Source organism: Nannobrachium achirus, assembly GCF_963921795.1.
Source record: "Nannobrachium achirus genome assembly, chromosome: 12".
Classification (NCBI taxonomy): domain Eukaryota; kingdom Metazoa; phylum Chordata; class Actinopteri; order Myctophiformes; family Myctophidae; genus Nannobrachium; species Nannobrachium achirus.
This window is the reverse complement of record NC_137832.1, coordinates 58,064,925-58,084,985: the sequence shown is the minus strand read 5'-3', so window position 1 is coordinate 58,084,985 and position 20,061 is coordinate 58,064,925. Positions and strand designations below refer to the sequence as shown.

Genomic DNA, 20,061 nt, shown 5'->3' with positions numbered 1-20,061 from the left:
CCCGCGGCCCCGCCCCCTCAAATGAATGAATGAATGAATGAATGAATGAATGAATGAATGAATGAATGAATGAATGAATGAATGGGTAACGGTCGGTCTCTATGGTAACATTTCATACAATGCGTTCAAGAAATACGCAATGAACGGGTCTGGCAATGAGTAATCAAATTAAATGTTTGCCAGGAGGAAATGTTACATTTTTGTTAATTTATCAGATGTATAACATATTTTAACGTTAATGCAGGCATAACCATTTCCTGGTTAGATTTCTGATTCTTTGAGGAGGTAATAAACTATAAACTGTATGTTCTTATTACTAGTTACTGCTACAGGGAAACGAAATAAAAACAATAAGAACTACAAAACCCACGCACCCCTGGGCTTGCACCGTCCTGCGCACGCGCTACGCACATCGGAGCTACGTTTCCGGGCACAACAGAGCTTATAAATATTAGGTTCGCTCGCTCGTCGTCGTCACAGAAAGAACAGAACCCCAATGATTCCCATATGTCCAGTAGTGTCCTTCACCTATGGTGAGTATATAATATATAACGTTCTTATTTCATAATAACCGCAAACATGTCCACAATACATGGAGCTCCTTTAGCTTCAGAAACACTCATAACGGAGCGTTATGTATCGGTAGGTTCGTGTGCCCTTGGAGGGGTGAGTCCCCCCGGTGAGGAGGTGAGACCGCGGCGTCCCGTCCGCCTGGCTCTTCTCCGCTGCCGTTAGCCGCCGTGCTAACTAACGTTAGCGTAGCTTTCTAGTGTCGCGCGAGCCGTGAAATAGCAGACCTACAAGCTCACAACGCGTCGCCTCCGCGACGCGTTGTGAGCTTGTAGGTCTGCTATTTCACGGCTCGCTCGCGGCGACAACACCGTCGCGTCGCTTGGGTTCTCCCCGACCTCCAGAGTCACTCTGGAGCTAAATGCTGCCGATAGCTTTAGCATTTTGGCTCTCCTCCGTGGAGCTAACATGCTAACGGTTAGCTTAGCAGTGGTGTACTGTGAATGTGAAGTAACCAAGTACGGTCGTTTACCCAAATACTGTACTACTTTAAATCCTTACATTTTGAGGTGTTTGTGCTTTTACTTGGGCATTTCCAACGTCAAGTACTTTTATTCCACTACACCTCAGAGGCAAATATTGTACAATTATAGGGAATTTAGCAGACGCTCTTCTTAATCCAGAGCGACTTTACTCCACGACATTCATTTGAAAACGTTTGTTACTTTGTGTCGCGAGCTTGTAGATCTGCCATTTTCAAAATATTGTATACATTTTAATATATGAAAATTATACTTTTTTAAGTACATTTTGCCAATACTTTTGTACATTTTAATACTAGAGGTAGATTTTGGAATTCCGCACTTGTAACTGTTACAGGGTTACAAGCAGCAAGGGACCCTGCTATTACAATGTAACAGTACATCTATACTGCAGTATTGATACTTTTACTTAAACATCTGAGTATGTTTAAGTAAAAGTATCAACCACCACCACCACCACCATTGATGATGGTAATAGCTATAGCTTAGTGCAGCGTTAGCATGTAGCTATGATGGTTCACCCTCTGTCTCTCTTCCACACACAGTGCCCAGCCGGCTTGGTGAAGATGCCAAAATGGCTACCGGCAACTACTTTGGATTTACCCACGGTGGTGCTGCGCAGTACAGGTAAGTCTAAGAGGAGAGCAGGAGGCTGGGATTGTTTTGCCACCCCGTCCCGAGTCGCTTTGCATCGGGGCTGCATCTGCTTTCATGTCGCACACATCATTTATTGGTGACATTGGTGGTGGATGATGGTGATGCCCCACCATTGCTCGCCATTGTTCCAGGTTGGGGGAGGGGGCCGCAGTCTCTGCTGCTGCGGCAGGCTGCTCTCTCTCTCTCCGACTCTCACCACAGCAGCTAACTGCTGCGTACTAGAATCTGAATGGTTTGTTTGAATGAATAAAACGTTATTTTGACCAATCTGTTATGGTTGAATATGTCAAAGCCCTGGTTCCCCCAACACTGGGTCGGGACCAATTTATGGATCCCTTATTATTATTATTATTATTTATTTTTTCCCCTACATTTTGGTTTTCATTTTTTCAAAACATTCCCCCAAAAATCTAAAAATGTTCATTTCAAAATGCAATGATTTTTCAAAGTAATTAATAAATAATAAATCAAAGAAATTCCATAAATTAGAAGACAAATGTTTCAGAAGTAGTGAAAATAGCCTATCTACAAGCTCACAACGTGGCACGACATGTTGTGAGCTTATAGATAATAGATATTTTCACTAGTTTGGGTACCACTGTGTTAAAGTATAACTAATGCCTAGTAGTGGTCGGAGGCGATCTCTACTCATCCATTTGGTCCTGCCTGAAGCACACAAGTGCACTAATGTCTCCCCTAACCACAGCGGGGAATCCCTCTTCTTAGAGCGTGTTTAGTGGTTCCATTATTGTGAAATTAGGTCAAATGCTTAGGTAAAGAAATCTTCATTCTTTCAAGCATTAACTGACTAAAACTAATTTATAATTAGTACAAATTGTGTATATTGGTATTTATTATATTGCTGACTATTAATTATACAATTATATATATTATACAATTGTCCCTGTAAAATGTAAACTAATGTTATATCAATAATTGTCAACTTGCACATTGTCAAAATGTAATGGTAACATAATTATTTTCCAACGCAAAGAAAAGCAGTAGCATTTAAAGCTTGTTTTACGCATTATTTCCATGCTTGCATAATTTGACCCAACAGTTTTGGAAGTACATCTTTATAAAATAAAGTGAATATAAAAACGTAAGTGTGAAAAAATAACCTTGACAAGGATTTTAACACTTTCCCAGCTCGATATTATGTATCTTTGAATAGGAAATGCTTAAGTCAACAAATGACTAACGGTAGATTATTTGTTCCACCTACATTTAATTTGAATAGTACAGTAAATGAAATATAATCCTCAGCAATAATTTGATCCAATACCAGTATGATCAAAATCTGCATGCATTACAGAGAAACAAATTGAATAAATATTAATTATACCTAGACTTATTAAAGGGGTACTGTCACCTAAAGGGGTTGAGGGGCAGATTACACTGTGACATGAGCTTCTCTGAAAACGGTCTAAAACAGTCTGAAGCTCATGTCGCAGTGTAATCTGCCCCTCACCCCCCAACAACAGCTGACCAGTACAGTAAGTAGTCATACAGTCAGGCTATACAGACAATTAATTTGATTGGCTTATAATTGCACATCCCCACAATGACATCATACAAATATTAACTTGTTTTTTAAGATAATTCTTAAAGTGACCGTAACCCTTTAGGTGACAGGCCCCCTTTAATTTGGCAGCAAAAATGGAAAATAAGATGTGAAATGTTATATCTTGCTACAAAACGGTAGTGCGACACCAACTTGAAATATAATAATTTTGTAATTATTAATATTGATTTTCAATGTACAACTCTGCATATGAGAAGTCTTTTATACATTTTCAGATTATCTTAAAATGAAACTTGCATTCACATAGGCCTGTATCTTGTTAAAACGCGTATGTCAGGTCTGCCAAAATGGGTCAGAGCAAGGGGTTGACATCGACATAAAGTCTTGTTCGTTGCCATAGGCACTCGTGCCTATGGCAAGTCTAATCAAGCCTTGATTGTTAATTATCCATGCTGCACTGTTAATGAGTTGACGCTTATGTTTTAAACAACCTAACCAATTTATTCAGAACAACTGGTTCTGTACTGTATCTTTAAGCATTTGATGGGCACATTCTTGGAAGTGTTTTGGAAATGGATGGCTAGAACAGTTTCCCTGCTGCCGAAAGCTCTTTCATGCAAATCCAACGCTATTATCTCTAGGGTTATCAGCCTGGGCAATGGTTCTCTCTGTTAACTCAGCTCTTGGGCCCCTGGACAAATGCACCACTGAGAGAGACACACACACACGCGCACACACACAACCGTCCGATTGTGTACCACCGTGAAATAGGAGTGGGCAGACAGCTCATTAGACGTGTGATAATTAATTCGATTTTAAATGCGTGGTAATGCAATTACACTGTAGATTTAGCCAATTTTAGCACCAGTGCAGTGACATTACATAATCAATTACAGCCTGCTGCTAACGTTAACTTATTTTCTGATGACTTCTGAAGGCAAGTCACACTGAACTGTCGCTGACGCTGTGTTATATCCTCACACTGCTGACGCTCCCTCGAGTCTTGAGGGACTGAGTGAGGCTGACAACAAGTCTGTCTCCAGTATTTTCAAAGCAGACACTTTCTCAGTCAAATCGTGTGTCTGTGTCACCGATGTACAGCAACTAATCTACACACTAGCATCACATTACAATGTGATGCTTTCTTACCTCGTACATTTGATTTGGAAAGCCAAACAGGACATATTGTGCCAGTAGAGTTTGTGAAGTGCCTGTCTTTCAGCTGTACTTCTTGTACCCCCGCTTTTTTTTCATCACACATAAAGGTATAATGGTGTGCAATCAATCGTAAGGCTTATATTTCATTAGTGGGCAGTGAATCTACTGCACAATGTTTTATATTGACAGTTAAACTAGTCTGAGAAAACATTGGTGATGAGTACAAACCTGTTCTTCTAACATGCATTGTTTTATGCACTATTTTCTATGCAAACGATCATCGAATATAATTAAAAATATAAAAATATAAAATAAAATGTCTCAGCTCAGGTTGATGTGACATTTGTGAAGTTTTAAAATGTGTCAAATGCGTTTAATTATCATTTCTACATGCATGCATGTACAGGGGACTGCCCATAAGTCCGAAGGTTCATTAGTCCGAATTTAGTTAGGGTTACTGAGGTTAGGGTTAGGCATAGTATTCTTAACAAATTCAGACTAATGAACCTTCGGACCAATGCCATGGCACCGCATGTACATGCATGCATATAACTTAAATCATATAACCCTTTAAGATCAGAGACAAAACACATTTTCTTGGGGACCCATTATATTTCCTTGGGACTTCTCACTACATTGAAAACGCTTAACATCACTGGCCTTGATTCAGCATTCCCGCCTGGCCTCGTCTGTACGGGAATAATAAGAAACTTGATTGTTGACACATTTGCCATACTCGGCTGGATGCTGGCTGCCATGGCAACAAGGGAGCTATTGGACAAAATGTGGAAGAACCTCAAGGAAGCGATCTGAATTATTAACTGGCTAATTCAGACGAAATGCCTCCCACAAGTCAGACAGCCTGAAATGCACAGGGCTTTCAGGATGAGCACTGGGCCTTTTAAGCTTTGTAGATGTTCCTATATTTATCGCATGACTTTGTCAGGCTTGAGTGGTTAACCTGCGTTACTTGGGATATCTTGAGTAAATGGCTGTAAAACAACACTGTGTTGGTTGGTCCATAGATATTGTGCCAACACTTGGAAGTCATGTCACAACATAAAACACAAAATGTGGGTGCCTGAGGGAACGCAGTTAAGACCAGTGGGTGTGACTAAAACTATGACGAAAGATGTTCGTTTACCTTTTTTCTCTGATAACACAAAACAAAATAAAACCAAGTTACGGTGACTAAAACTAAGACCATCTATAGTGACAATTTTGTCAACAAATAAAAAACAGACTAAATGTTAGTGAGGGGGACTTGTGGAGAAATTATCCTGTAGAACTAAAAGAAAAGTCATTTTATTTTTTGATTTGTTTGTGCTTGGGTGTTGCGCTCTGAATAACAGCCTTTGATTTAGTTTAGTTGTAGTCTTGAGTAAAACATAATTTAGTTTTGTCACATTTTAGTGTCATCTGAAAAGTTGTCTAGATTTTAGTCGACTCAATGTAAATACTCTTCGTTGCATGCTGAAAATGGCCGATCTACAATCTCACTACGCGTCGCAGCACAGCACGTTGTGAGCCTGTAGATCGAAACTACTTTTTATTCTAAACTAAATCCGTTTTATTCAAAAGACTCACTAAACTTAAGGCCCATTCCCACTGGGCGCGATAATGATAATTATCTGTCATGATCCAAAGCGGAAAAGTGATCCAAACGATTTCGTAAAGCTATCGTTGTCTTTATCGTTGTGGTGTGGATGCTGCTATCCACTTCAAATGAGAATGATATATTTTGTAATCTTTATCGCTATTGCGCCCAGTGGGAATAGGCCTTAAATCAAGATTTGCTGTCAAAATCAACACTGGTTGAGACCCTACTCTTGTTTCCTTCCAGTCAGCAGCAGGTAGCCGGGGTACCCTACACCCATCCAACCACGGTTGCCAGCTACACCGTGCACCAGGCCCCAGTGGCAGCTCATACCGTGGCGGCTGCCTATGCCCCCACTGCTGCCACTGTAGCTGTGCGGCAGGCACCGGTGTCTGTGGCGGCTGCCACCGCAGCAGCGTATGGAGGCTACCAGCCGACGCACGCTGCCACAGACTACAGCGCCTACGCCCAGCGCCAACCCGAAGTCCCTCCACCCCCACCTCCAGTCACCTCTCAGAACTACCAGGTATCGTAAGCTCCCTGCACCACCTCATCTGTATGGAAATGCATACTAAATAATGACGCACGATAATGTCGGTAACATATTGGCGACTGCCGATAAAGGCCATAAAATGCCATCTAAAAATGAACCCGATCATTTTCACAGATATTGACACAATGATTATATGACCGTCAAAGCTTTTGTACACACAGAGCAGTCAGATTGCCTGTCTCTTTAAATAAATCGGGTGCAAAGATTAATCAATATAAAATGTATGGATTTTAATATGATGTACTGTGAAGTTCCAACAGTACTTTAAACCTGGCATCCCTATTTTGAACATGCATTTTAGGCAACAATAACGGAAATGGCTGATAGTCTGACAATGCTTTGACATGTGAGCTTGTAGATTGTGAATTTATTTTAATAATGCAGAATAGACACTCTTTTACTCATCTTCTTTTGACTTGAAACTTGATTGTCCAAAATGAACATGACCCTGTGCTCATGACTTGTGACATCACACTAAAGGTGTGTGTGTGTGTGTGTGTGTGTGTGTGTGTGTGTGTGTGTGTGTGTGTGTGTGTGTGTGTGTGTGTGTGTGTGTGTGTGTGTGTGTGTGTGTGTGTGTGTGTGTGTGTGTGTGTGTGTGTGTGTGTGTGTGTGTGTGTGTGTGTGTGTGTGTGTGTGTGTGACTATATTCATTAACTCACTTGCTGCCATTTAACAATACCTTCGTACTCCAATCCTGCCATGAGTCTCCATAGACTTCCATGTAATCAGTAGTGCACGGATAATGCACACCCATGCCTAGATCATGCACCACGTGTGTCCACATTGCTCACAGCTTTCAAACAAAAAAATCAGAATGGAAATCCGTTCAGGCATTCATGAGTTAACAGCCACTATGTTTTCCTATAATGTAAACAAAAATGGCTGCCATGCTTGAAAGATGGGGTTGCTATGGGGGTTAAACATGCGATTTCGCGATCGCTATCATGCCTACTATCGTTTTTGGGGTCAAAAAATCTTTTTTGATTTTTTTTTTTTTTTTTTTTTTTTTTCAAAATTCTCGGGTTCCTCGGGCATGGCAGGGAGGTACATCGCGAAATTCTCGGGTTCCTCGTTTTTGGCAGCAAATGAGTTATTAATATGAGTTTATATACAAATCTATAGTTGTCAATAACTTAGGTTATTTACTAGAACACTGACATGACTTGCTTGCAAATCTATGCTCACAACTTTTTACATTCTTTTTTTTGTGTCTCAATCTTGGTCTGCTCTTCCTGCTCCTACTTCGAAAGGGCAGAATTCTGGAAAGTGGGCAGGCATCAAGATGTGATCTATTGCTGGCGTCATAGCTGTGTTAGAATTGATTTAAGATCTAGTTTGTTTTCCAGTCAGACAGATTGAAAGAAGCTGTATGATGTACTGTGCTTTTCATATCGTCCTTCTGGTGTCCAGATGCTTCAGTTATTACAAAGCAGCTGAATGCCACACATAAATCTCCTCTTCTTTATTCTCTTTGCTTTTTCATTTAGCAAGGATCTTGGGGATGCACGATTTTGGCCGGTTACGGATTTATTTGCATGGTCAAATGGACCGATACCAATATTGCGATACAAGCTTCAATAGGGTTTATCCTACAGCTGTTATACAGTTAATGTCTCTGGGTTGAGATGCAGACTCCTAAGCATTCTCATTTGATCTATTAGGCCAGTGTTTCTCAACCTTTTTTCTGCATGGGCACACTTCTCATGTCCCAAGAATCCATGGGCACACCAACATAATACGGGGGTGTAAATATCGTCACTGTCGGGAAGAAACCTTGTATCTCCATGTTTCAAATTTGTACGTTTCTTCGCAAAGTAAAGCCCTGCTTCATCATACAAGGCTGTCGCAGAACAGTAGTGAAAACAGCAGATGTACGAGCACACAACGCCTTGCACCGCAAGGGGCACACTTGACCCTTCTCAGGGGCACACCAAAGGTCCCCAGGCACAGTGGTTGAGAAACACTGTACAGGTATTAGGCCAACAAATGCACATTTTAGTTCACACGAGGAGCAGGAGGAGAGTTTGCTTGTTTTGACAACAGCATGATTCCCCATGGTAATCAGCGGTGACCATGTATCGCACAAACTATGAAATGATGTGGTTTAGAGTACCTAAAGGCTCATTTGTCATGAGGCAGATCGCTGCTTGTATTTTTTAACAAGATGATAAAATCAACCGCAAGGAAAAGCTGCCATTAAGCTTGACATTTCAGTTTGTGTTGTGTATTTTCTACATTTCCTTGTATTTATTTGTGTCCAATGTTAATTGTTTTGAAAATAATAATACATTGGTTGTGAGACTGTACTATGAAACATAGCAGAGCAGGTATGGTTTTCCAAACAGCTTATACTATAACATCGCTTTATTTCATTTTGTCTTCTGCAGGACACATATTCGTATGTGCGCTCTACAGCTCCGGCTGTTGCTTATGACCCCAAGCAATACTACCAACAGCCCATAGCTTCATCAGCTGTGGCTGCAGCACAGCCCCAGCAGACAGTGGCAGAGTCCTACTATCAGACAGGTACGCTCAACACACCCCTGGACTACTCTTCACACCACTGGACTACTACCTCTACTACTGGTGAAGAAAATACTCTTTTAAAATCTTTATGACCTCCAGTTAGGTATGCATTAGGCTATGGACTCCCATTAGGCTATGGACTCCCATAACTCTTGAGTGTACACATGGAAGCAAATGTACCTTGCTTTCATTTGTGGGTCAGTTGTCTCCTAGTGTGACGTGACTTAAAAGAAAGGAGGAAAAAGAAGTGTATCTCACAAGAAAGCATGTCGATCTGCAACTATTGAAAGAAATTACATGCCCACAACATGTTGCCAGTTCTAATTGGCAATGACTAAATTGGGGAGAAAGAAACAAAGCCGATGATTATTGCTGGCTGGTGCCGTGTCATAGTTCCGACCTCCCATTCCTCCGACCTCCCATTCTTCCGACCCGACCACCTAACCTTAACCCTAACCTCAGTAAAACAATTGCTGGTGAATGCTAACCTGCCGACGGTGGTGAATGCTAACCTGGTGAATGTTAACGGGAGGTCGGGACAACGGGAGGTCGAACCTGGCTACCACCTAAGTTCAAAATGTACCAGTGTTTGACTCATGACTGTTTATTTCTTAAAACAAAGTCACGGCACACTCATAGCTACTGATGCCAAAACCAGTTTATTAAGGACAAAGAACAATAAAATCTTGTTTATTTCCCGCACTGGTTATTGGATAAGTTTAGTGTTGCGACCTTTTCATTTGACCTTTAAAAACTAAAATAAAAGTTGTTTTGTACTAATTCTCCTCTTATTTCCCCATAGCCCCGAAACCGGCTTACACGCAAGGGATGACTCCGTACACACAGACCCAGCAGACGCGACAGGTGACGGCTATCAAACCGGCCACGCCCAGCCAGGCCACCTCCACCTTCTCCATCTACCCGGTGTCGTCCACCGTGCAGCCCGTACCCGCTGCGGGCGCCTCCGTCGTGCCCTCGTACTCCCAGAGCCCCACCTACAGCACCAACGCCGTCACATATTCTGGTAAGGAAATGCCAGCAGCAGTCACTGCGGGGAAAGATTTGTTCATCCAATTTATAACCGCATAGAAAACCCAAACTTAGTCAAGCAATGTAATGGGATATGTGAGCTGCAGCAATGCATTTAATTGATCTGGTTGCCATCATTTTAAGTTGAAAGATGAACGTCTGTGGTATGATCTGATTTCTCCAATGTATTATCCACTTGCACCCAACGACAAATGGCATAGAAAATAGGACTGGACCTAGTATAGAGCCCTGGGGGACCCCATTCAACTAAGTAAATAGGGTTTGATTAAGTTTCAAGGCATCGTTTGTTGGGTGGAAATCATTTTGATAATTTCTTTTCAATGCATTCACATGGAAAGCGATACAAGTAGTTGTGTCACGGGGAGACTCATCGGTCTTGTGCAACGCGTTTATTATTTTAACCAATATCTCACACGCGCGCACACGTATATTATTAGCTGTCTGTAAATACATTAATTAAATGTAATTATTTCATTCATTATGGATGATTGTTAGTTTTTATCAGCTGCTATCATATATTTGGATAATTTACCATAATAAATGTTAACCAAATAGGCTACAGTTAAAATCTGTATATTTTGGGCATATTTACGAATCGTGATTAATTAATTACAGCTACCCTGTGAATACAATTGTAAATCTTTTGGCAGGCCATATATTACATTCATTTCAAATATGCTTTATTGCAGGGGGTCCGGGACCCCTAGGGGGTCCTCAGAGTTACAACAGGGGGCCGCCAAACCTTTGTGTGATATGATCATGTTTTTTTTTTTGTTTTTTTTTTTGTTTTTTACATTAACCACTAGCATCCTTATTTCGAGTGGAACATTAGCCAAACATAGCAGATCTACAAGCTCATGCCTTGCGCTGCGAGGCGTTGTGAGTTAGTTTAGTTAGAATGCACATTTGAGATTGAAGAGGAAGCCTTCACAGTGGTAAAATTATTTAAAACATACAGTATGTCTTCATCCCTGCTTCTCCTCCTTTCCCTGTAGGTACGTCTTACAGTGGCTACGAGGCTGCGGTGTACTCCGCCGCCTCCACATACTACCAGCAGCAACAGCAGCAGCAGCAGAAGCAGGCGGTGGCCGCGGTAGCAGCCACGGCAGCCTGGACGGGCAGCACCTTCACCAAGAAGCCACCCTTCCAGACCAAGCAGCTGCGGCCCAAGCAGCCCCCCAAACCCCCTCAGATCCACTACTGTGACGTGTGCAAGATCAGCTGTGCTGGCCCGCAGGTGAGCGTACGCAACACATTGGGTCCCTGTAGTCCTTGGTGTTTGATGCCTGACGATCTCAACCACTTTGAAGAAGTTGATGTCTTTATAGAGCAAAATGTATAAAAAGAAAGAAAGCTAAGGTTGTTTTGATTACCTTGAAAAGCTGTATATCAATTCTACTTATTAGACTGACCAAATTAGTTTGATGAGAAAGCATCTGCATTTTTAGCCAAAGCATTTTAGCTTTGGCTATTCACAAATGGCAGATCACAGCGTGGGACTTTGTGCCACACTGCAAGCTTGTACATCTATTTTTGAACATCGTGAAAAATCTTGAAAGTGTGAGAACAGCTCAGTGGCCTTGTGGTTAGAGTGTCCGCCCTGAGACTGGGAGGTCGGGGGTTCAATTCCCCGGCCGGGTCATACCAAAGACTATAAAAATGGGACCCAATGCCTCCCTGCTTGGCACTCAGCATCAAGGGTTGGATTGGGGGGGTTGATCACCACCAATGGGGGTCCAGGGACTGCAGATGGAAATTAGCCCACAGCGGGCTAAATCTGGCTCATTTACATTGAAGTGAAAACTGACATGTCCATTAATGAGCAAGGTCCCTGTCAAATAAACAGATCTTAACTCTTAACTTAACTAATGATTTTAGAAGGCATTTGTAGAAACAGCCTCAGGTCTTGGCAGCAGGGGAATATATATTCAATACGAAAGCACAGAAATTGATTTATACATTTCAGCTCAAATGTATGCTGAAACGCCAATACGCCATGCATTATGAGTCCTACGTTTGAAGCAAAGTAATGGTGTCTAAAACGCAGGCCTAGTAAACCTCCCCTCCCCCTGCCTCTCCAACCAGTCATACAAGGAGCAGTCCTACGTTTGCAGCAAGTAATGGTGTCTTAACTCATTTAGGCCTAAAATTATTGGATGCTTTAACCATTAAAAAATTGCAGATATACAAGCTCACAGCGCGCTGCGAGCTTGTAGATCTGCTATTTTTTTTTTTAAGTCGTAAAAATGTGTGCAAATCTTTGAATATATGTATTTTCAAAGCGAACGTTTGTAACTCAAATTTTGCTTCTGGGTGGTCCCTGGAACGAAATATTTTGAGATGAGGGTCCGTGGCCAAATACATCATTTTGGGGGTCCTTCACATGAAAAAGTTTGAGAACCACTGACATAGTAGTCTCTCAAGAACAGACTAACTGAGCTCCAGTTAAGTGAAAAGGACCTTTTCTTTGACGATGGCTAGCCAGATTGCTGACATAGAAACATAGGTTTTTCAAAAAAACCTTAGAAGGATTCAAAAGACACTTATAGAATCGGGTCAAAATTCTAATTTTCACGATTTTTCAAAAATAGCAGATCTACAAGCTCGCAGCGCGCTGTGAGCTTGTATATCTGCTATTTTTCAATAGTTAAAGCATTCAATGATCCTAGGCCTAAATTTAAATGCAGGTATAGTAGTAAACCTCCCCTCCCCCTGCCTCTCCAACCAGTCATACAAGGAGCAGTCCTACGTTTGAAGCAAAGTAATGGTGTCTCAAACGCAGGCCTAGTAAACCTCCCCTCCCTCCCCTCCCCCTGCCTCTCCAACCAGACCTACAAGGAGCACCTGGAGGGCCAGAAGCATAAGAAGAAGGAGGCGGCTCTCAAGGTGTCCCAGAGCAGCAGCAGCAGTGCCAGCAGCGCTGGGGGAACCAGCAGCTCTGCCCGCGGCGTCCAGAACCAGCTCCGCTGTGAGCTGTGTGACGTCTCCTGCACCGGAGCCGACGCCTACGCCGCGCACATCCGTGGAGCCAAGCATCAGAAGGTAAAAAAGTATACTTTATTTTAAAGAAGAAAAAAAAATAGCAGATCTACAAGCTCAACGTGTGAGCTTGGAGCTTTGGTAGAGTGAAAAAAGACTATCAAGTATGTTATTTCCAAGTAGGGTTTAAGTGGTACCAGGCCGATAAACCAGTGGGTCTCAAAGTGGATCTCTAGGTTCCTTTATGGGGGTCTAAATTGACCCTTACAAGTCTGTAACTTTTGACAGTGTGCAAATGGAACCAAATGGACCCCTTGGGGACTGCCCATAAGTCGGGAGGTTCATTAGTCCGAAGGTTCATTAGTCCGAATTTAGTTAGGGTTACTGAGGTAAGGGTTAGGCATAGTATTCTTAACAAATTTGGACTAATGAACCTTCGTACCAATGCCATGGCACCGACCCCTTAGGGTCCATTTGGTTCCATTTGCACACTGTCACAGTTGAGGGGAGACCTTCAAATGTCATTGTTTGTGAACCACTGCGATAAACGGATAATAACTACTATGGTCCCATCCCTGCTTGTGTCCCTCCCAAGGTGGTGAAGCTCCACACCAAGCTGGGGAAGCCCATCCCCTCCACGGAGCCCAGCGTGGTCACCCAGACCTCCTCCTCCACCACGGCCGCCCCCAGCAAGACCCTGTCATCCTCCTCCTCCAGCACCACCTCCTCCTCCCTGTCCTCCATGACCTCCTCCTCCTCCTCCTCCAATGCCTCCGCCTCCACCCACAACTCCTCCTACCTGAAGCCCGTCAACATAGTGAGCGGCGGGGGAGCGGGGGCGCTCGGCAAGAGCGGGCTGGGCAGCAGTCTGTCGTCTGCCAACTCCACCGCCCCCATCAAGAAGGCCTCCACCGCCCCCAAGATCAACTTTGTCGGTTAGTATACAGTGGTTATCAACCTTTTCAGGCCGCGACCCCCAAAATAATCATATTTTAACTGGGGATCCCACCCTAACGAGCACTAAGAGTTGACATTTTGTATAACTACGGTTCTGTTATGAAAATAGCAGATCTACATGTAGATATGGTATTTTCACAATTTCTGCCTCTAATATTTGACAATTTGGCCAATGTTTAATTTGTCTTATTAGAGGTATTAAAAAGTCCTTAAATTGTCATTTTAGAAATGTGCATATACCCCCTATACTCTTAAAATGTATGTGCTTTGTTTACTGCGGAGTGAGAACAATGTTGCACATTAAGCTAATCTGGGGTGAAAACAAAAAACACTGGGTTAGTTGGTCGTCGTTGACTGCAGAGCTGTCACAATTATGACGTTAAATTGGCGATTAATTGGCATACAAATAATTTGCGATTAGCAAGGTAATTGTGCGGCTTTCAGGCCTTATAAACAGAAGTTGCACAGGGCAGATATGACAAAGAACTTAATACACAAATGAAATGACAGACAGCGACCCGTACCAAAAATCTATAATCCCTCCTATTATGGGCAAAACTTCATATTTAATAGTTTATACTCTGCCGCCACTGTTTCTGAAAATGTTTCAACACATTTTTCAACATGGAAACGATTATGATGATTATTGTATGCACAAATGATTGCCATTATCTCAAATAATTGCGTCTGACAGGTATAGTGGGTCGCTGTTGAATGTTGACGTCTCTACTGACGTCATAGTTCACCTTGTTCTCTGTTCTGTGCTTTTGAAGCTGTACTCCTGTTTGATTATTCTAGCTCCATGAAACCGGTTCAACCACATGAATCCTAAATGCGTCCCTATTATGGGCTTGTCGTAAGTGGGCAAACATTAAGCGAAAACACACTAACAATCTCTGAAAATGGCTCGCAACGCGTCACAAGGCATTGTGAGCTTGTAGATCGGCAGAGATTTAAAGGTGGCTAAGTACAGACCCCTGATGTACCCCAGCCAACTAAGTATAATACAGTTCAAGTCATTAACATACGTCATTGTACAATGAATTGCACAAATAGCTGAACTCCAAGCTCACAATGTGTTGCAATATTTTGAGCTTGTAGATTGTCTATTTAATTGTACATTTTTAGCCATGCCCGAAATGGGAACATCAGTTTGAAAGTGGTTTAAAACTGGCCATTAATAAGTGAAGCTGGTTTCCCAGAGAGTGCCTTGTGCTCAAAGGCTACCTGCCAAATGTCTGGAATCTCTGCCAACTTGTGTAGTGATGGATGACGACCAGGCGTGTGTTTCCAAACCAAACAACATTTCTTGAAGTTCTGTGCCCCATGTAGAATAACAAGTGTATGACCTAGTTTAACCAACCATATACTATTATACAGTCAAATGGCCAATAGTTCAATATGTCTGTAGTGAGTTCACTCCTGGCCCCTGAAAATGGAAATTGTTTTCATCGTTTTCCTTTTTTTGGGTGATTTATTGCATTTGTATGCTGTCCATTTGTCAAAGCTTCATTCATTACAGATGAATGGAAAATAGAATCGAGCCGTTTTAAGTAAACCGATGCTAAGAATCTTTGAATGTGATGATTTATGATCAAATGTTTTATTGGCAAATTGTTATTGGTCAATCAATAGATATTTTAGGTTCTTTGTATTTACGATTAGTGGTTGTTAACTAATGCTAATGTCTGTTTAGTTTATAACGATAACGATAGCTTTGGTACTTGTAGCATTAAGGATGAAGTCATTAGTGGAGACAGGATGATGCCATTCTGCTCTTCTCTAGAAACAGTTCTAGAATAAACCATATCTGCTTGTTGAAATCTGTTGTCGATGTGAGACCCTAAATGTTGTTAAACCAGTATCATACTGGGAGATGCACATTCACACCGGTCTTAACCTGAGACATACATCTTGGTATAAGAGACAAAATAATAATAAAAAATGTGTCCTCTTTTCAAAAATGAGCAGAGTAACATTTACACACTGGAGCCGGGAACAAAACAAAAGAAAAACGATAAATAGTCAAGTAGTAATGCTCATTACTCATAGCACATGCTGATCTACAAGATTTGGGATGAATAATCTCGTGTGTGTGTGTGTGTGTGTGTGTGTGTGTGTGTGTGTGTGTGTGTGTGTGTGTGTGTGTGTGTGTGTGTGTGTGTGTGTGTGTGTGTGTGTGTGTGTGTGTGTGTGTGTGTGTGTGTGTGTGTGTGTGTGTGTGTTATTTGGCTGTTCACTTCCAATGCAATCTAAAGCTCAGAACGTGTGCATCGGCTATTTCCTCAACAAAGTAGGGCATCGATTTATGAAAAACTAAACATAACATTTTAACATTGAGATGAGATACAAGGTGTGTGCCCAACAGCAATGGTCTGAGAATAAATAACCCACCCCTCCCCTCTCCCCCCTTGCAGGAGGAAATAAACTGCAGACCACGGCCAAAGCGGATGAGACGAAGGCGATGGAGACGTCCAAGCCCGCGCCACCCTCCATGGCTCCCCCAGAGGCTAAGAACGACATCTCTGATTCGCTGTCAGCGGCTGCGCTGGCTGCACTGCAGAACGACGTGACGCCTGTTGGACACGACTACGTTGAAGAGGTATTCTTGACATTAAGGCTTGTCCTGTTGTCCGGGACAAGTAATAAATCCTGCCGGACAAGCTCATTAAAAATGTACTTGTCCATTAGACAAGTGACTCTTTGTGCTGTATGCAGACTATGGAGTGGAGGGAGCAAGGGGGGGTCGTTTGGCAGTCCTTTAGTTATTTATTCTATTTCAATGTCTGACTCCTATGCATGCATTACATTTTTATCCGGACAAGTGACTTTTGTGCCCGGACAAGTTAATGGGAAATGTACTTGTCGAAGGGACAAGTGCCTCAAAAGGTTAATGGCAAGCCCTGAATTGAATGTTTGTGGAACCCGTCTCTTTAGGTCCGCAACGATGAAGGCAAAGTCATCCGCTTCCACTGCAAGCTGTGTGAATGCAGTTTCAATGATCCCAACGCCAAGGAGATGCATCTGAAGGGAAGGAGGCATCGACTGCAGTACAAGGTTGGTGCATTTCTATAGGTGCTTGCACATGGGTTACTATGTCTAATTTATAATCTTTGGTAGGGGTGGGCGGTATGGTGATATCGTTGAGACGATACAATGTCTCCACGATATGCCTTTACAGAGATTATCGTATATATCCTGATACAATGGGAGCCTTATAAAAAATCCTGTTGGATTTTTAAAACAGATTCATTGCAGAATTTGTTTAAAACCTGCATTTTTGTCTAAATCTGTAGTTCTCAAACTTAAAAAATGTCAAGGTCTCCCCTTAACTCTGACGGTATACATTATGGGTCCATTTGGTTTCATTTGTATACTGTCAGAGTTACATACTTGTAAGGATCAATTTAGACCTCCCAAAAGGAACCCAGAGAGTCCCTGGACCCCACTTTGAGGACCACTGGTCTAAATGGTCTGTTACTCCTTTTTCTTGTTGTTTTGTTACCTTGTACTGTACTGTAGGTGGTTGTCCTGTGACATTTCCTCTTCTCCTGGTCTTGTAGAAAAAGGTGAACCCTGACCTTCAGGTGGAGGTGAAGCCCAGCATCCGTGCCCGCAAGATCCAGGAGGAGAAGATGAGGAAGCAGATGCAGAAGGAGGAGTTCTGGAGGAGGAGAGAGGAGGAGGAGCGCTGGAGAATGGAAATGAGGTGCAGACCTAGCCTTGGACCTGCTGATGATTTTGTTCATTTTATCGTGTTCATATTCTGGGGAAAACAATCAAACATTTGGCGAAAACGGTGATCCATGACATCACAATGTATTGCGAGCTTGTAGATTGGCTATTTTGGGCAAAGGATTTGAGGGGAAAACGGGAGGACATCAAGTATAGACTCCTGGGTGGCCCCAGTCAATTAAGAACAGATTTTAAGTGTTGAATTATTGGACGTTCTCTGTCTAATCTGCTATACTTGCAGGTCACTGTTTTTTGCATTTGTTTTTGTTTTCTGAAACTCTGTTCTACCTGTCCAGGCGCTATGAAGAGGACATGTACTGGAGACGCATGGAAGAAGAGCACCACTGGGATGACCGGCGTCGTATGCCCGACGGAGGCTATCCTCAGGGGCCCCCGGGGCCACCAGGTCTCCTGGGGGTCCGGCCAGGCATGCCCATCCCTCAGCCTCAGGGACCCGTGGTAGGTCCTGAGCAGTAGGCAATCTGTGAAAATGGCAGATCTACAAGCTCAAAAGGCACAGCTTTTCTGAGGCTTGGGAGCTTGTAGATCTGAATTTTGTACAGTTTTGGGTAATTTTACTAGAGTAACTCTCATTACATTACAATGTCACTAGTTATTGGTTATGTTACAGAATTGCCTAGTGAGAAAAGTATTTGGAGTACTAGATTATAAACCTCATTGCGATTCCTTCATTGGCGTGTGAATGAATAGTTTTCTTTACATTTTCTTTTCTTTTTTCAGCCGCCTCGTCGCCCTGACTCTTCAGACGACCGGTACGTAATGACCAAGCATGCAGCCATTTATCCCTCGGAGGATGAACTCCAAGCTATCCAGAAGATTGTGTCCATCACTGAACGTGCTCTCAAGCTGGTGTCGGACATCATCACTGACCAGGACAAGGACAAGGTCAAGGAAGAAGACAAGGAGAAGAAAGAAGTCGCTAAAGACAGGTGCGGCGTCTGAGAGAGCTCCTCAATGTCTTTGACTCCTCATGTGGATCTGTGTTTAAACTAGAGTTCGCAAATTCTGCCCGAACCCGACCATACCCGAACCCGATCCGACATTTAGGCTGGGGTAGGGCCTAAAATGTATGCTGATTAGTCGGGCAGAGTAGGGCCTTGGGCTCAATGAAAAAAGATTTTTATTTTTTTTATTTTATTACTTTTACTCTGTGATAGTTCCAAATTCTTACCATACCCGACCATACCCGACCCAACATTTTTTCGGGCCGGGTAGGGCCTAAAATGTATGCTTACTATTAGGGCCCAGTTAGGGCCGGGCTTTTCAGGCCCGTTGAGAACTCTAGTTTAAACTTAAACATTGAAATCACTGCTCGTTTTAAAAACAAATGGTTTTTGTCTTTGTCCGATCTAGAGCACTGAAGGGAGTGATGAGGGTGGGCGTCCTGGCCAAAGGCCTCCTCCTTCGCGGGGACAAGAACGTCAACCTGGTCCTCCTCTGCTCCGAGAAGCCCACCAAGACTCTCCTCAGCCGCATCGTCGAGCACCTTCCCAAGCAACTGACGGTATTGCCCAAATGTCACATTCTTGATTTTATTTTTTGATTAAAAGCTCTCCTACAGATGTGCAACGTCTGCCACCGTGCCACTCAATGAGCGTTAACGTCATTGGTCTTGGGTGTCTGCTTGCGTGTCTTCCTTTCTAGATTGTTACACCTGAGAAATACGAGGTCAAAGGCTCTATCGAGGAAGCGGCCATCATCCTGATGTCCGGCGCAGAGCCCAAGATGCAAGTGACCATCACGCTGACGTCACCCATCATCCGAGAGGAGGGCGGACGGGACGGAGGTTGGGAAAGCCACCGCGACCTTTATTTCCTCAATTCTTCTCTCCTCCTCTTTCTCTCAATTCTCTCTCGCTCTCTCTCACATCCCTATGAGATTAATTTCCATATTTTGATTCATGTCCTGAAGAGCCCGACCCTGCTGGCACTTAAGGAATCAACAGTTGGTTTAGAAAAGGGTAGCGATTTTAGAATGAGCCATTTGTTCTCCCAAGCCCACCACAAGTTTGAATACAAACACGAAATGGTCTTGGTTCTTCCCCTTTTTATTCTTTATTATAATTTTTTACGGGTCAAACAGTCCCCCTGTGCCGTTTTCTGCAATGTGATTAGATTGCAGTGTGTCAAAGTTTGCTGTGATCTAAAACTAGCCTCAGTATATACTTGACACATGGTAGTTTTTCAGTTAACAGCGGTGCACGCTCTCTAATCACAGTGAGTTCAGCGGGGGTCAAGATGCCAGCAGC

General features: G+C 42.8%; 1 protein-coding gene across 4 annotated transcripts in view; it reads left to right on the top strand.

Moving 5' to 3' along the window:
* The first annotated feature begins 484 nt into the window (after positions 1-484).
* Positions 485-20,061, top strand: part of zfr (zinc finger RNA binding protein) — a 29,207-nt gene continuing 9,630 nt past the window's right edge. For 2 of the 4 annotated variants that reach the window (XM_080739499.1, XM_080739498.1), the window contains exons 1-15: positions 485-533; positions 1,598-1,679; positions 6,236-6,515; positions 8,933-9,071; positions 9,874-10,095; positions 11,117-11,358; positions 12,951-13,163; positions 13,696-14,035; positions 16,475-16,659; positions 16,995-17,114; positions 17,621-17,766; positions 18,089-18,251; positions 18,534-18,742; positions 19,167-19,317; positions 19,458-19,599. In XM_080739499.1, the coding sequence (XP_080595625.1) occupies positions 497-533; positions 1,598-1,679; positions 6,236-6,515; positions 8,933-9,071; positions 9,874-10,095; positions 11,117-11,358; positions 12,951-13,163; positions 13,696-14,035; positions 16,475-16,659; positions 16,995-17,114; positions 17,621-17,766; positions 18,089-18,251; positions 18,534-18,742; positions 19,167-19,317; positions 19,458-19,599 (2,671 nt within the window). In that variant the 5' untranslated portion in view covers positions 485-496. Of the gene's footprint in view, positions 534-1,597; positions 1,680-6,235; positions 6,516-8,932; positions 9,132-9,873; positions 10,096-11,116; positions 11,359-12,950; positions 13,164-13,695; positions 14,036-16,474; positions 16,660-16,994; positions 17,115-17,620; positions 17,767-18,088; positions 18,252-18,533; positions 18,743-19,166; positions 19,318-19,457; positions 19,600-20,061 lie in introns of all 4 variants that reach the window. The other 2 variants (XM_080739497.1, XM_080739496.1) reach the window with 1 other exon arrangement.